Raw genomic sequence first — 17,325 nt, 5'->3', positions numbered from 1 at the left:
AACTAACAGTTATTGATTAAGAAATTACACTGTCTATATTGACTCAATATAGGCAGTATATAATATTCATGATTCAGCAGAGACGACTGTCGATCGACTGGTTTATGTGGCTGTCCATTGGTGAGTGGTATTTTATTCAGGTCGGAAAACTTTTGCGTCCAAATATCCATATTCCCAACAATTCCGAATCAAATCGTTTCCGTTTCAACGCCTTCCGTGAGGTTAGGTATATAGGTCCAATATGATGAGTGGTTATGATATGACGGCGAAACAATAGTCTAGAAGGCATTCTAGTATTCTAATGTAATATACTGGTTTACCTACCACGGTATAATAATATGGACATGGTCCAAGTTTCCGACGAACACGTTTTCTGTGGATTATACTTGCCGGAGGCGTCAAGGCGTCGCTCTCGAGGCATCGGACTAACAGCACGCATTCACACATGTGCTATTGTGTATAACATAACCAGATGTTACATTCTGGTCTAGCCCAAAGATGCTCTAATTAAATTGTTATGTCCAAAAAAATAAGGCTAAGACATATTTAAACTATATTATATCTTTAATGTGATCTCAGCACACGCGTATTTTTCATACGTTTTATAAGTGCAACCAATAAGTGCAGTGGTAAATTACACGGTAAATTATACACATTACTTCGTAATGTCCAATTTTAATTTTTTCTACATGTATGAACTTTTTTACAAAATATCTAGGCTTTCTAGGAAGTCGATTTTCAATTTTCGATTTTAAAGGACCTTAAAATTAAGATTTTTTTCAAAAATACAAAATAAATTGATTTTACCAGTCGAACTCCGCGGCTTAACATTAGTTTAACTATTGTAATACGGTCTACGGACCCTTAAGAGGACGCTACACCCGCGTGTGTTGGTTGTCTTACACACGCACGACATAGCAAATTGTCGTTCACTATTCTCAATAGTGAGCTGTTAGTTTTGATACTAGAGTGAATCGATCTATTATCAAACTTTTAGGTAAGAACATTATTTGGGTCTTAGCGTGGGCGATTTTTCGATATTTTCATTTTCGAGAAAAATAAGGGTATGTGAAATATCAAAAATTAAAAAAGCTCATATCTCGCTTGAAAATTAAAATATTAAAAGAATCGCCCACGCTAAGACCCAGATAATGTTCTTAACTAAAAGTTTGATAATAGGTCATTTCACTCTAGTATCAAAACCAACAGCACACTATTAAAAATAGTGAACGACAATTTGCTATGTCGTGCTCGTGTAAGACGTAGACATGTTATACGGGTGTAGCGTTCTCTTAATGTGTTGGCTTTATTTGCATATCACCGACCAATACAATAATCATGCCAGATAAGGTTATCGATGAACTGAGCATCCAAAAAAATAGAAAACAGGATTTTCTATTATAACTATTTTTTTTTGTTTATCGTATTAAATACGAGATTGTCGTTAGTATGAATTTATAATAAATGCTATTATAGGTACTATACAATGTGTGTTAATTCTTAGTTCACCTTGATCCACACTAATCAGTAATCTCAACAAGTTAGGGGATTTTAAAAATGTATATTATATTCGTATTTATTGAGTGTACCTATTATTATATATTTCATCCCCCCTCCCCTATCAAAATTCCTAAATACGCCACTGTAACTACTCACTCAATGTCATAGCCGAAATCGTTAATTATAAAATACGAGTATTTATAATCAATGCCGAAATATACGTGTCGTGTGAGTTACCTAAGTATTACTCCTTAAGGCATGATACACTGGAGCCCCACCCCCCTTAAGGGCCGATACACGATGTCACGATCGACAATAATTATTATACCATTTATACCTATTCATAAATAAATATCAAAATGGTTTTAAACACTCCTTCAATATCATCAATACACGGTAAATTATATTATAATTAATAATTATACAATACAATTTATCGTATAGGTATTGAGCCCTTATTTAGACCGTTAGACGCACATCAGCGATCTATGATTATTCACAGGTGTTCTTCATAGAAAAAGACGTCTTCTACTTTCCGCACGCCTTCTTCCAACCGTTATTTAGAATTTATTGTACTGTTTTTTTGTGTTTTATATGTTTTCAATTTTTATTATTTTGATAACCTACCATAATACACTAATAAACTTAAAATTAAAAATTAAATAATTTGTGTTGTGATGTCCTTTAACTCGCGGCAACGTAGGGACTATAATTGCCGCCTATTGGGTGATTAGTTTTTAACTGTGGGTGAGGGTACGGTGTGTACCTATATGTGACGAGGATTTGTCGCCACTAGAACACGGGTGGTCACCCATCCGGAAACTAGTGGCACCGGCTGACGTTTAACTTCAGAACACGTTTTGTGACTGAAGCCAACCACCGTGCCACACCAGGCCACTGTAATTATCACAGTGAACAACTAGAATACGGGCGCATGCGTTGTCAAACTGCAAGTATCACAAATTGCTTATTGAATAAAATTCTCCTTTCCCATGAAATAATATTCTTTTTTTTTTTCGATTATCGAATAATTATGAATTACATAAGTGGTTAAGGCGCACTAGTGAACAAAATATGGCATAAAAACATGGTTTTGTACTTTAGTCTTTAAGTAATACGGCTTATTGAAGCGGTTTACAGTAAAAATAGTAAATACCTATTATAAAAATTGTGAAGCCATAAATAGACCCAGCAATATTTTATCAGTTTTATATGTGAAAACATAATAGTTACATAATACTGTATATTTTAATTAATATATAATTTTGTTACAACGTTTTAAGTTAAAATAATTTTAGATTCTGAGCGGAGTGAGGAAGCTATTGTTTTTACAATGGTGTTTATTTATTTATTTATTTTTTTATTCTTTTTATATCCTGTATACAAAATTTCTTCCAAAAGGAGTGTTTCGATTTCAACATATAGTACCTTATCTTTTAGCAAATTGGATCAAGATGGTACTTTAGAGAGGTCATTTTTCAATTTTCTTAATAGTTATTTAATGCCACGGGAAAAACCGCGGGAAAATTACGAAAAAACGCTAAAAATGGGATTTTAATTTCTAACGCTTTGTTTATCACCATAGAAACGAATAAAAAATTATAATATTTTAATATTAATTCAACTTACATGATAAAATAAATAATAACAAAATATAAAATATCCAGACTGACAAACCGTCTCCGCTCAGAATCGTTTTCTTATACAATGATATTATAACATTGAATTCAAGTCTAATACAACGATTATACAATGACCCACTTGTAATCTACTTTACAGCAGAGCGACATCCACTTACCTGCTTTTAAATATTGACGCATTTAAAAAAAAAAAAAAAATTGTTAAGAATATTTTTGCATTTTGAATCATCTTAGTAGAATTTTTCAGTTATGATAAATACATTTTAATTTTGTTTTGTTTAACAGAAGACTTAAATAAACACTATTTGTGTTAACTGTTGAGTATTAATAGCTTAATCCTGACTCTCATTAGTCATTACTCTAGTCAATAGCCAATAGGTACAACTACAATACTACATAATATTCTCATGAAGTGCTATTAGTGAATAGCTTCTTCATCAAGCCAACCATGACCAATGACCTATAATTGTATTATCCCTCCATTGTGCTTATTGTAATTATTTTTTATACAGATTGTACAAATAAAACAAATATGACAAAAAAAAAAAACATAATATTCTAATACTCTAATCTTAACATTTTGCCCAAAATTGTACACTAACACAAAATCTGCTACTGTAATAGGTACTAGGTGGACACGAAAACTGTATACCAAAAGTTTATGTTTTTTTTTTAAATTATATTTTACTATAATTATTATTATTATTTATTTATCACAATTTGAAAAACATTATAAACAAAAAATATTAAAAAAAATATTCATTACAAAGGACCACAATATAAATACAATTTTACAAAACAACCAAAATAACATTAATAAATAATAATACTGTTGGAATTAAATATTAATGACTATTGAAACGTACAAGATATAAATTTAATATAACATAGATATACTAAATTACTAACATAATAGATTTTATTTTTTAGTATCAGTTGTCTTAGATGTAGACTGGCCTTCTTTATCACCTCCAAAATAATTGTATTTGATTTTCAATCGTTCACGAATAAGAAGAGCTCTTACTAATCGTTTCCAATTACCGTAAACTCTATCTTCATATCTTTTTTGCTCTCGCTTACGACTTTCTTCAAGTTCTTGGTTCCATGCATCTATTAAAGTGTCCTTATACTCTTGGCATACTACAAAACCGTCATTTACTGGATGGGAACCACCTGCGTGAAAATCAAAACCTATAACTGCAGGAGCACAATCAATGTTTAGTTTTTTCGCTACACGCAGTAACCCAGGCACTAAAATTAAAAACGATAACAAATTAATATATTAATGAGTTACAAGTAACAACTTATATAAGTCTTATTTTTCTGCATACGTTGAAGATGAACGGTTCCTTTGGGTAACATGCAAGGCTTAAATAAATCAACATTGCCATAACAATTTCTAGGAACTTGACCATTAGTAGCAGTTGGAGGATCGTAAGGTTCGGTTTGCCAATAACCAAACAATTCTAATGGTGGAGGATCTGTTCGCACACCATTCTGTAACGTAAATAATTATTAATAGAATTAAAATTATGATATTTAACAATGAACTAACCCGATCAAATCTAGGACGTGCTTTAACTTGCTTATACCATTTTTCCCCCATTTTAACCACACGGGCTTCTTTTAGCCAGTTTTCTCTACCATTAAGCTCATGGACATATTCTCGTAAATAAACTGGTTCATTTCTAACATGTCCAACAATTGGTGGTTCCGGCGGGTATATGGCTTGAAATTTTAGCAAGTGTCTTGATAGGGCATACAATGGATGGTTTTTATACCTTAAACAAACATTTTAATAATATTAAGTATGAAAACTATGAATAATAAATTATACTTGTAGCACAGATAGTATTATATAATCTGTGCTTTCAGTAAAATGTTATTAAAAAATATCATGTAACTAACTCAGAAACCGTTTTAGGTAATGGTATTTCTTCCAATTGTTTATTTAATTCTTCATCTTCCTCACGTTCTCTAGCTGACCTTGTTGGAGTGTAAGGTCGTAAAGTAGCTTTCCACCATTTAGGATCCACTCGGATTTTTCGTGTTAGTGTATGAAAATATGGATCATATCGTTTTGTAATATCTTTGATACTATTGTCATTATACCAAGCCAAAACATAACGCATAGGATGAGATGTACCATTCTATAAAGAACAAAATTTTAAAAAATATATAGTGGAGTATTTCTATCATTTGTGTAATTTACTGTAAAAATAATATACTCTTTATTAAAAGTATTTAATAAAATTAAATTAAAAAAATCTTCACTACTATAAAATACTAATGTTATCTATAATTTATAATTTAACTAACATATATTTCTTTGATGCAATGTATACGCTGACCAATAACATCCACAGAAAACCATTTTTCTTCCATTTCCAGAAATACTTCCACCCAAAAGTCATTTTTCACTTTTTTTTTAGTAACTGTTTCACTATTCTGTGTTGTATGGTCTTCTTCGTCAGTTGAAAGAACACGGCGATCAATTTTTTTACTTATTTCAGAATTTTTTTTCGTTACTTTTTTTTTGTCATTAACAGATTTTAATTTTTTTAAATCAGATTGTGCTTTGTTTGATGTTTTATTAAAATACTCAGATTTAGCACTTTTTATGTTTTTTACGAAAATATCATCTTCAGTATCACTTGAAGAAATATTTTCATACACAATTTTACTACCTTTGGTTTTTTTTTTTTTATTATCTATTTTAGAATTTTTTGTTTCAAGTTCTTTTTTACTATTTTCAATTTTGTTTGATTTTTTATCGAAATATTCTGATTTTGACGGAGTTTTCTTTTTATTATCTCCATTAGATTTACTACAAGATGGTTTCATAATATTATGATCATCATCTACTAAAGGACCCAACAATTGTTCAGAACTTGGTTTGATTGAGACAGCATTTAAATTTATTACTAACCGTACATTCAATCCTAATGATCTCAACATAGAAATAAACATTGCAATCAGTTCATATCTTGTTTTAGCTTCACATCTTGAAAATCGGTCTGTCAAAGATAATACATTTATTTCACATAATGGATCAGTTTTTGAAGATAATTTAATTTTTTTAGAAAACCATTTTATATAATTTTCTAAATAATTCAAATCACATTGCTTTGGTGGATATGCCTTATTAGAAGGTATTAGAGACAATGCTGATCCCATGACTTCTGGTGAATTAAGAATACTGTTCAACCGATTACCATAAGATATCCATAAGAGAAGATTTACTTTATGAATTAAAACTTGAGTATCTTTACATATTGTATTCATACGTCTCCTGAGAATATTTTCCATATCTTGACCTTTTTTACACTTCATATCATTCGGAAGTTTAACAGTGATTTCAACCATTTCAGGAATAGTATAGTTATCATCGCGTTTCATCGTCTCTTTTACAGTATCATCAACATTATTTAAAACTGTTCCTAAATTAACTCCTTCTCCCACAGATAAGATTTTGGCAACATCCATATTATCATAAAGACCATTTTCCACAAGGGTGTCAACAGTCTCAGATTTCACATCACTTTTGGAAAGTTCTGTGGTATCTTGAGGTTTTAAAAGAGTGTTGAAATCAAAATTTGTTTGACAAACATTATCATCAGCTTCACTTTCAGTGTCAGACTGTTCCAATGCTTTCGCATTAGTCTTGTTAGAGTCTTGAGCATCATTATCGCTGTCCGATTCTGATAAATTTAAAGTACAAGAAGTTTTTATAGAAGTATTGTCAGTTGGCACAAATTCATCTCCAGAACTGTCATCTTCAGTTGTTGAATCCTTAACAGAAGCTTCTAGTCGATGACCACGTTTACGTTTGATTGGGGGTTCGTCGGAATTATTTTCCAAAGCAACAGCAACAGTTACTTTTGACTTGCAAGTACGTTTTGATCTGCGTAACATGATAATGGATTGGATCTATAAATAATAATTAAAGTTAAAATATTTTGAGAGCAGTTTAGGGTACAGAGCACTTTTTAGGTATTAAAAAATAAAACCATAACTTTTTTCATTTATTTTTTTACTATTATTTTAAATCTTAACTAGTTCTTATTAAAGTTTTACATAATAATAGGTACATTAAACATTTAATAATACTATTCAAAGCATTTACCTGGTATAAAAAAAACCATAAATCGTGCAGAAATTCAATAATTACTTCATGTTTTATTTGAGAATTTGAAAAATAACTCAACAAATAAATAGTACGCGAACTAAGGTAGTAGTAGTTGTTCTGTGATAGTATTAGTCATGATATTATAACTATAACTATATAGTAGCTAACTAAATAGATCATGTACATAAATACATGTTATAGATTATAACCCTAGGGTGTAAATCACATGTCACTGACTGGTGACTGCAGACTGATTGACATTGAGATGTTGAATACATACGAGAAACTCGGAAAGTCAAAAAGCACAGAATACTAGAATAGATTTAATGGTGAAAGGACGCCAAACCACGATTTAAGATAATACTATCTTAAATCGTGCGCCAAACTGGGAAATTGATAACGCAATAAAACGACACCGATAAGCGACTGTTGATCAATGTTATGATAAGGCTGATAACAGCATTCTATCCACGTGCTTACCGCGGGTGTGTAGCAATTTGTCCCTGTGTTATGTGAATTATTATGATAGCTATACTGTCATAGTTTTTGTTTGTTGTTGGTTTGTGCCTCTTACCTAATTGTATACAAAATACAAATTGTTGTAATATTATTATTTTTATTTTCTAATTATTATAACATTATTATTCATTATCTTGGTTGTCGTACGGTGTACGATGAGATTTAATTACAAGGTATAACTAGTTTAAGTAATCTAATATTATAATATAATAATATTTTTAAATGTTTTTATGGTTTTTTCTAATTTAGTTTTCCAATATTCTTGGAACAGTTTATCGTGAGGGAAATTTAATTTTCACACCAGATGGAAATTCAGTCATCAGCCCAGTGGGAAATCGGATATCAAAATTTGATCTGAAAAAGTATAATATTATAACCTCCATAATTCACTTATTGTGTTTCTCAGAATAACATGTAATTTGAATATCATTTTAGTAATACATCTTTTACACTACCAGTGGAAAGCTCTCACAATTATGAACAAATAGCTCTGTCACCAGATGGCAATCTTTTGTTTGCTGTAAATGAAGGTATTGTAAATATATTTAAAACTTAAAAAGACTTGTATTTTGATTATATTTCCTGTCCCTAGTTGGAGAAGCGGATTTAATCAGCTTAGTAAGCAATAGAGTGATTCACAAGTACCGTTTCAATGAACGAGTGCTTCACCTCAGATTTAGTCCTGATGGAAAGCATATAGCTGCTTGTAAGCTCAATAAAAGTAAGTTATCTATTTGGTACAAGTGAATATATTCACTTTAAAAATTTACTTGTATGAAGTTTGAAGAGTAATATTAAGTTTGTTTTCAGTTTTTATATTGCAAACACCTGGTCATTTTATTGGACAGTTCAATCAGTTTGCATTAGAACGAGTTTTCAGCGATATTCTTGGGGATACCACATATGTTGCATGGACTGATGATTCAAGGTATATTATAAAACATTTAACATTTCTGCATAATATACAACATTGACCATCCTAGCAATGATTGTTACAAAACTTTTGAATTAAAAAAACCTTACTTACAAACTGTCAGTTATTGTTAGTATTGTGTATAATTGTATGGGAACATATCACTAATTTTTCATCAAACCACTTCATTTTACAAATTTGTTATGGTTACATGGTGCCTAAAGTATTTTATAGCTGTCTACTTACCTAATAAGAACCTACCCTAGTGTAACCATAACATTTCCTATACTATAAACTTATGACACACATTATAATATAATACATATTCTTTCAATTTTTCAGTATTTTTGCGGTAGGCAGTAAAGATGCTACTGTGAGGCTGTATACAATTGGAAATTACTCAAATTTTCGACCATATTCTTTAACAGGACACCCCGATACTATTGTTGGAATATTTTTTGAAGAAAATTCGTTAGACTTAATGGTTGTCTCACGGTATGTTATGGATTAAATTTTAAAGTATTATATAAATAAGCTAATTCTTGAAATTCAAATTTCAGAAATGGCCATTTATCTGTTTGGCAATGTTCACTATTTTTAAATCAAATGGCTACTATTGAATCAACCAATAGTAAACGATTGAAATTAAATGATGATGAAGAAGATGAAATTGATTTATCCAAAGGAGAAGACAGAGAACGTTATGTAATTAATAAAGAAGGTACTGAGTAGAAAATTAAATATAAAAATTCACTAGTTTTTTAAAATTATTTTGTATTTGATATTATTCCAGAAAAATATAATCAAAAACAAGCAAAGATAGATAGTAAAAATTTATTGAGTTACCGTAAATTATCAACACATTTTCTCAATGACTATATTAAAGATGAACATAACAATTTGAAAATGACTGCTGCTGATTATCATAAAAAGGTCAAAATCCTTGTAACTGGTTTCTCAAACGGATCATTTTTAATTTTTGAGACTGTCGGGAAATCACTTATTCACTCTTTAAAGTTGGTTAACTTCCATTTTACCTTTTAACATTATGTATTGAATTATGTTGTTAGTATTTCAGAAACCAGTATTAGTACAATAGTTTTGAATAATGCTGGAGATTGGATTGCGATTGGCTGTAAAGGACATGGTCAATTATTGGTTTGGGAATGGCAAAGTGAAACATATGTTATGAAACAACAGGCTCATGGTTCTGAAGTATCTTGTTTAACATACTCAGGTGACTCTGTGTATATAGCTACTGGTGGTGAAGATGGAAAAGTAATTGATTGATGACTTGATATTATATTTTATGTCTATAACAGATACAATAATTATGGGCAATCATATTCTCTTGAAATTCTTGTAATATATAATTTTATGTTTAGGTAAAATTATGGAATAACCAATCAGGATTTTGCTTTGTTACATTCTCAGAACATACAAGTACTGTTACTGACATAGTTTTTGCTCCCAACAAAAAATTTATCATATCTACATCTCTGGATGGTACAGTCCGTGCTTTTGATCTTGCAAGGTAAAATTTTGTTCATGAATAATTTTATACTATTATGTGCCATAAATTTATTTCTTAGATACCGTAACTTCAAAACATTTGTATCCCCTCGACCAGTGCAATTCAGTTGTGTGTCTATTGACTCTACTGGTGAGTTTATAGCTGCTGGCGGACAAGATGTTTTTGAAGCATACCTATGGTCTATGAAAATTGGCAAACTTTTAGAAGTAATTATATTTAAAATACTGAAAACTAAATACATGACAACAGTTAATTAATTGATATTATTTTAGGTTTTGTCAGGACACGAAGGACCAATAGTAAGCTTAGAATTTAGTCCCATAATTTCTAGTACCACACTGGTAACTGCCAGTTGGGATAAAACATTGCGTATTTGGAATGCTGTGGAAAATGCATCTGATCATGAAACTATACAGCTGTTTGCTGATGGTAATTGATATATTATTTATTATGAGTTTGTACATAATGGGTATTTATAGACTTGTCATTCATATTACTTAGGTTTATGTGTTGCATTTCGTCCTGATGGAAAAGAAGTAGTTGTTGCTACATTGGACGGCCAATTATTATTTTTTGATGTGCGTACATCAACTCAAGTTGCGAGCATTGAGGGCAGAAATGATCTTGGAAGCGGGAGAACAGATACAGATCTCATCACCGCCAAAAAGAATCTTCAATCAAAGTATAACAATCTTCCTTTTATAGTTAAATAATAAATATTCATCAATAATTAGCCACATAGGTATGTGTAGGATTCCAGAATGTGCTTGATAACTACCCCAACATTTACCTGGGATCCATTTACTACCATTTTTGCTACTATAGTTGCGGATGCAAAAAATTAGCGTTGTTTGTTATGTGCAATTTTTCAGTAGTAGTTATCAACCATAAAGCCCATACTTCAACATGACTATTCTTCAAAACGTTTTATTTTCTAAATTTTTGTTGTGCCAAATAAGAGTGTTTATTTTTCTATAGGGCGTTTAACTCAGTTTGTTATTCAGCTGATGGACAGTTTGTTATTGCTGGAGGCCAGTCTAAAAATGTTTGTATTTATAATGTTGCTGAAGGTATTTTATTGAAAAAATTTGAGATTACACAAAACCAATCATTTGATGCTGTACTTGTGAGTAACATAAACAGGAAATATATAATATCAGTATATTATATTGATATATTATGTATATTATAATATTAGGATGTTGTCAACCGACGTAAAATGACAGAATTTGGGAACATAGATCTAATTGAACAACGTGAAACAAGAGAAGGAGGAAATGTAAAATTAAAATTGCCTGGTGTGCATAAAGGTGATTTGGCAGCAAGAACATTTAAGCCAGAAGTTAATGTTTTTGATGTCAAGTTTTCTCCAACAGGTAATAAACTATATGGATTTTTTTTAACAAAAGATATTTCTAACACTTCTTTTTAATTAGGTTTATCTTGGTCAGCTGCTACTACAGAAGGTGTCTTGGTATATTCACTTAATAATGGGTTCATATTTGACCCCTTCCTTTTGGAACTAGGAATAACAACAAAGACAACAAAAGATACTTTGCATAAAAAAGAGTATGCATCAGGTGAGTTGGATTTATAATTGTGTATATTTTCAACTATTAAATTTTTAAATATTAAATTCCCAGCATTGATGATGGCATTGCGTCTCAATGAACCAAACCTCATTACTGAAATATTAGAATCCATACCATCAAACGATAGTAAGTACCTTAGTTAGTTTCAAAGTATTGAAAACCTAGATAATTATATTCAATATTTTATTATAGTTGAACTGACTGTAGCTTCTTTGCCAAAAATGTATGCTGAGAAAATTACCAAACATATTGCAGTACTATTGGGATCTACCACACACATAGAATTTTATGTGCAATGGATAATGTTCCTGCTAAACTCATATCAACCTCACCAGACCATAATTTTAACTCTATACAAAAATTTATCGAAAAAATATACGGATTTGTCTAAGGTGTAAGTATTTGTTATGATAAATAATACCATGTACTCTCGTACTTATAAGAATAAGACAGGGTAATTGACTATATTATGTGGTTTTCAATTGATTCAATGCATTTATTTTATATTTATAATTAAGAATAATTATTTAAAAGAATATCAAAAATTCAATGTATTATAATTTTACAGTTGCGATTACAACAAATATACTCTAGCGGTTATAAAGAGGTTGGCTCATTTACAAATAAATGAAGTGAAAGAAGAAGTAAAAACAGAAAATGAACAAATGGAAGTTGACGAAAACAAAGTTATTTCTATTTATTAATGGTGTTACTAAACTATGTTTACTCAAACTAGTGTAAATAAATATTAATATTTCCAAGTATTACATTTCACAAGTTTGATTTTATTTTGATTAATTATATATTGATATGAATCTATATATAGTATTAATTGGTAACTATATTCTAAATTTCTAACATTATTGATGTATGTTAGTTATTCAAACAAACAAAAATATATATTATATTTCATAAACCATTAAAGAAAAACATACTACATACTCTTCGAGTTTATTTGATTCCAGAGGTTTCTATTTTTCTCAAAAGATAATATAGTACTCAACTAATAAGGACTGTAGTATAATATAGGTTAGGGCTGACGGTATTGAAAATAATTTTCGGTATTACGGTATTGACTTCAATACCGGTTTGAAATGGTATACCGAAAAACCGACCGGTTTCAGTATACCTAAATACCGATATGGTACGGTATACCGAAATAATAAATAAAATCTAACTAGTATCGATATTTTTTACTTTCATATTGTTTCACATTATATACTCTATTATATACTATAGTATATAATATTATAATCAATATTATTGCCATTGATACTAGAAAACAGCACTAAAACTTGCACTAATCATTTTTTTATACTTAAAATTAAGTTCATTTATGTAAATTCTTGTACTTTGCTTCAATTTTTTGAAAAACATAAGTAGGTAACTAGTAAAACTAATGGATTTTTTTAAACTGTCCCTACCTATTGGATATCAACATCTATTACCTATAAAACAACATGATTACATACATTTTATATCTTTATTTTTCTACACGGCTACAGTATAGGTTTAAACTTTAATAGTAATCAATTTTAAGCTAAGTAACTCACCTAAATGGTAGGTAAGTACTCAAAGTTGTTTACCCTTTAGACGGTTTTTTACGGTATACCGTCCATTCGGTTTTTACGGTATATCAAAAATACCGTCAGCCCTATAGTCCTAATATATAACATTTGAAACTATTTTCTAAAAACATTTATATCTGTTTGTCTAGAACTCATATTATATTCTTGAAAATACATGTATTTTATCTAGGACAATTTCGTCAGATTATAATAATAAAAAACCAATAAATTCCCTTATGACAAATTATCACAGTATTTCGATACTACAATCATTTTGTCCATTTTCATAAGTTGGTATCGCCACTGAATTCTGGCCGCCAAAAATATGATCTGGCCAAAACTTTTCATACTAGAAGAACCCACAAGTTGTGAATGCAGTTCGTTTAATATATTGTTTAGCTTGTATAATAACATGGTAAGTGGTAACCAAATAATAAAAATGCAGTTTTTTGTGAGTTATACACTATTAGGAAAATAACTATTCCATGCCCCAGTTTTATTCCTTTATTATTAATTGTATAAATCGTAATGGTGTACAATTGTCTAATCACTCTAATGACTGATGGACAGTCGCCATCGATCATATACCTAATGTTGATACTTTTACTACGCGTAAGAGTTGTGTAGCATACATAAATACCGAATATGCAACAATCAATAATAAATAATTACCAAATATTTGGTAAATTAATAATAATTAGAGCAATCCTGCACAAATTTATTGGTTGCAAGTATAATTTAAGTATAATATTTTACTGGCATGATATAATTGAATATATTTTATATCTGTTTATATTTTGATTCAAAAAAAATCAATACATTTTTTTAAATTGTTCAATAAAACTTACACAAAACCTAAAATTGATAGAATAACAAATATAGGTAGGTAAGTACAATCATAAATTATTATATATTATTTTATGATTTATCAATAATAAATATTATAACTAATTAGTATTAACTCTTAGGAGGTAACATATTAACAACGACTCCATTATTAATTTTAACAGTATAATTTATTCCAATTTTCATTAATTTCCATGTATTGGTGATAGGGTTGTAAATTTCAACAGAATCTGAATCAGGAGAATTGCGTATTCCACCAACAACACATAAAAAACCATCTAATGTGAATACTCTTATATTAAAAATGAAATTTAAATTCAATGTCATTATTTCAAAGATTTTTTTCAAAAAATTATAATTGTCATAGTCACCAGGTCTGCGTCGAGCCAAATGCAAATCCGCAATAGGAGTCCAAACTCCAACACTTGGTCTATAGGCCTCGACAGATTTACACGTTTTTGAACCATTATAACCACCAATAACATACATAACACCATCTAAGACTCCTATACCAACACTACTGTGGCATATATACATATCTTCAATTTATGTCCATATGTTAAGACTGGGATCATAACATTCAACAGAATTCAAACGTTTTTTGGTTAAGCTATCATAACCTCATGCCTACACAAATGAATAAAATGTAATAGTACTTGATTTTTCTTAGTTAATGTTTATTAATCACCAACAGGCCACAGCCAATTAAAAGTTAAAAAATACTGTATCAACATCTTCAAAATTAAAATAAAAAATGTAATGCTTATTTACCGCGTATAAAAGATTATCGAGTACTCCAACACCAACCCATCTTCTCTTACAGGACACATTAGGTATTTTTTCCCATTCTTGAATATCGATATCAAAAACCTCTGCACTTCTTCCAGAACTAGAACCATTAAATCCGCCAATCTAAACATTAATATAATAGGTGTATTATAAAATGTATATCATAAAATTAATAATAAATTGTTATAACCTACAGCATACACATGATTATTTAAAACACCAACTTGAAAATCTCTACGATCGACAATCATATTATCCATGGGATCCCAACGGAAGGATTGTGAAGATAAATCAATCATTTGAACAGACCGGGTTCTTGGTAAATAATAATTACTACCAATAGCAAATACCAATTTATCTGTTAATAAGGCAATATGGACTGGCCGACAGCCATCCCTCATATCTGGTCCTGGTGCTCTCTTCCATATTATGTTGGTTGCTGGGTCATACCAGTTAATATTGTATTTTTCCATAGATTCTGACCAATCTAAATAAAGAGTTACCCGAAACAAATAAATAGATAAAATATTTGTAAGGATAAATTAATCAGAAAATACAATTATACTTTTTGTAAGCTACCCGGTTGTCTTGGCACACACCGAATTGTTTTTGGAATAGTGATGAACTGTTGTGATTTAAGCATATGAAAATGTAATGCTTCTAATGCATAATCTTTATCTAAAATATTGCTATTATATAAGATGACGTTCACAATATAGGCAATTTTAGGTAAAGTTACAAAAATCATACGTATAGGATTACATTTAAGCAGAGGTTCATCAACTACGTTTTTAAATATATACTGCATTGAAGTGAATGGCAATCGTACATGTTCCATTAAATCGGTCAAAAACCATTTTCTACAATCAAGTTCATGTTTTACCCAATCAATAACACACTCATATACCTAAAAAAAAATCAAAACAATTTACTTAATACATATTTTTCTCCATTTTTTTAAACATTAAAATATTTATTTGTCCGTCGCAAGTATATTTAACCCCACTTTGCTCTGAGTACGTCACTGTAATAAATGTGTTATATTTGAATTCAATGACTAGTCTTTGTATACGATGAAAAATGATTCTGGGAGAAGAAATTTAAACTTTTTATTACCCGAGGTTTGCTTAGTACAATAAATTATTGTTTTAACAATAATATTAATATTTGTATGAGGATTTTTCAGTAAAAAGTACTGAGAAATAACTTTGACCTACCAAAACCAAACTACAAACAAGATTCAATTTTCAACCAGAAACCTCCTTCTGAAAATACTTAATGTATTGCTAACTCTCATCAACTATTTTAATACCTACGTTATATACTATATAGGTACCTATTGTTATGTTGTTTTTATGTCAACCCATTGGATGGTTTTTTTTGCAAAAAACTTCAAATTAATTGTCGTGTTGTCATAGCGCAATAGGGGGGGGGGGGGATTTAAGGGCTAATGGACATTTTCGGGAAGGTCATAACCCCAAACTTTTCCTACATTTTGTTTTAAGCTTATTCAATATTATCAAAGTTAGGCTTAAGCCCCCCAAATCACAAACGATATTTGTGCCTAGGGAGGCTGTAATATTTAATGTTATTATTAACTTTCAATAATCGATAATTATTACCAGATTAAACATGAGATCATTACTCTAAATAATGCTAAAATATAATAGTATAATAGAAAATTGTATAATGTTACTTTCATGTAATCACGTGTAATGACTAATGATGTAAATTTTCATGAAAATTTTATAAATTATTATATTAATTTCTTATCAAATAAATCTTTTGATATTATATAGCTATAGTATATTGAACTTTCATAATTGTATTTAAAACTATGTATATACTATATCAATATATAATATTTATCTCACTAATAAATGTACATTTTTATCTTTTATTAAAAATGTTGTATTTTTACTTCAGTAGTTCAGTATAAACTATAAATGTATCGTTTTGCTACAATTATTGATTTTTCGATTTTTTTTGTAATTTATTGTTTGAGACATTTCCACAATTTTACCCAAAGTACATGTTATTACTAGGGCTCGGATTTTGTAGCAAAATAAATCCTTAAAAAAGCATTTTAAGTAGCCAAAAAAAGCCAAAAAAAGCATTTATTAATTTAATTCTAAAAAAGCAAATTTCAATTACACATAAAATTAAATATTAAAAAAGGAATTTACAACCATATATTTAGTCAAGTTACTTTCATTAAAACTCATTCTATTGGGTGCTAATATATTTTTATACATAGAAAAAGACCTTTCCACGTCAACCGATGTAATCGGTGCA

General features: G+C 29.6%; 3 protein-coding genes across 5 annotated transcripts; 1 reads left to right on the top strand and 2 right to left on the bottom strand.

The window, feature by feature from the left end:
• Positions 1-3,357: 3,357 nt before the first annotated feature.
• On the bottom strand, positions 3,358-16,108 carry LOC100158815 (DNA repair protein complementing XP-C cells). 2 transcript variants are annotated; one of them, XM_029487563.1, is made up of 8 exons: positions 15,610-16,108; positions 15,225-15,517; positions 15,013-15,153; positions 5,460-7,070; positions 5,049-5,290; positions 4,696-4,921; positions 4,472-4,637; positions 3,358-4,391 (listed from the first exon to the last, which is right to left on the bottom strand). In XM_029487563.1, the coding sequence occupies exons 1-8, from the start codon at positions 15,866-15,868 to the stop codon at positions 4,060-4,062; spliced, it is 3,270 nt and encodes a 1,089-aa protein (XP_029343423.1). In that variant the 5' UTR covers positions 15,869-16,108; the 3' UTR covers positions 3,358-4,059. The 2 variants fall into 2 exon arrangements, with proteins under 2 accessions (XP_029343423.1, XP_029343424.1); XM_029487564.1 differs by having other exon boundaries at positions 3,804-4,391; positions 15,596-15,708.
• LOC100167002 (periodic tryptophan protein 2 homolog) lies at positions 7,757-12,766 on the top strand. Its single transcript, XM_008183676.3, has 19 exons — positions 7,757-7,961; positions 8,038-8,150; positions 8,224-8,318; positions 8,381-8,509; positions 8,599-8,716; positions 9,044-9,196; positions 9,262-9,422; positions 9,495-9,717; positions 9,772-9,979; positions 10,087-10,235; positions 10,294-10,441; positions 10,508-10,664; positions 10,737-10,917; positions 11,214-11,361; positions 11,434-11,611; positions 11,672-11,815; positions 11,879-11,953; positions 12,020-12,221; positions 12,396-12,766. The coding sequence occupies exons 1-19, from the start codon at positions 7,944-7,946 to the stop codon at positions 12,529-12,531; spliced, it is 2,736 nt and encodes a 911-aa protein (XP_008181898.1). The 5' UTR covers positions 7,757-7,943; the 3' UTR covers positions 12,532-12,766.
• On the bottom strand, positions 14,325-14,865 carry LOC115033762 (kelch-like protein 3). Of its 2 annotated transcripts, none has more exons than XM_029487567.1 (2): positions 14,613-14,865; positions 14,325-14,519 (listed from the first exon to the last, which is right to left on the bottom strand). In XM_029487567.1, the coding sequence occupies exons 1-2, from the start codon at positions 14,776-14,778 to the stop codon at positions 14,353-14,355; spliced, it is 333 nt and encodes a 110-aa protein (XP_029343427.1). In that variant the 5' UTR covers positions 14,779-14,865; the 3' UTR covers positions 14,325-14,352. The 2 variants fall into 2 exon arrangements, with proteins under 2 accessions (XP_029343427.1, XP_029343428.1); XM_029487568.1 differs by having other exon boundaries at positions 14,325-14,471.
• Positions 16,109-17,325: the final 1,217 nt, after the last annotated feature.

This window comes from Acyrthosiphon pisum, chromosome A1 (assembly GCF_005508785.2).
Source record: "Acyrthosiphon pisum isolate AL4f chromosome A1, pea_aphid_22Mar2018_4r6ur, whole genome shotgun sequence".
NCBI lineage: Eukaryota > Metazoa > Arthropoda > Insecta > Hemiptera > Aphididae > Acyrthosiphon > Acyrthosiphon pisum.
This window is presented reverse-complemented; position numbering and strand designations above follow the sequence as displayed.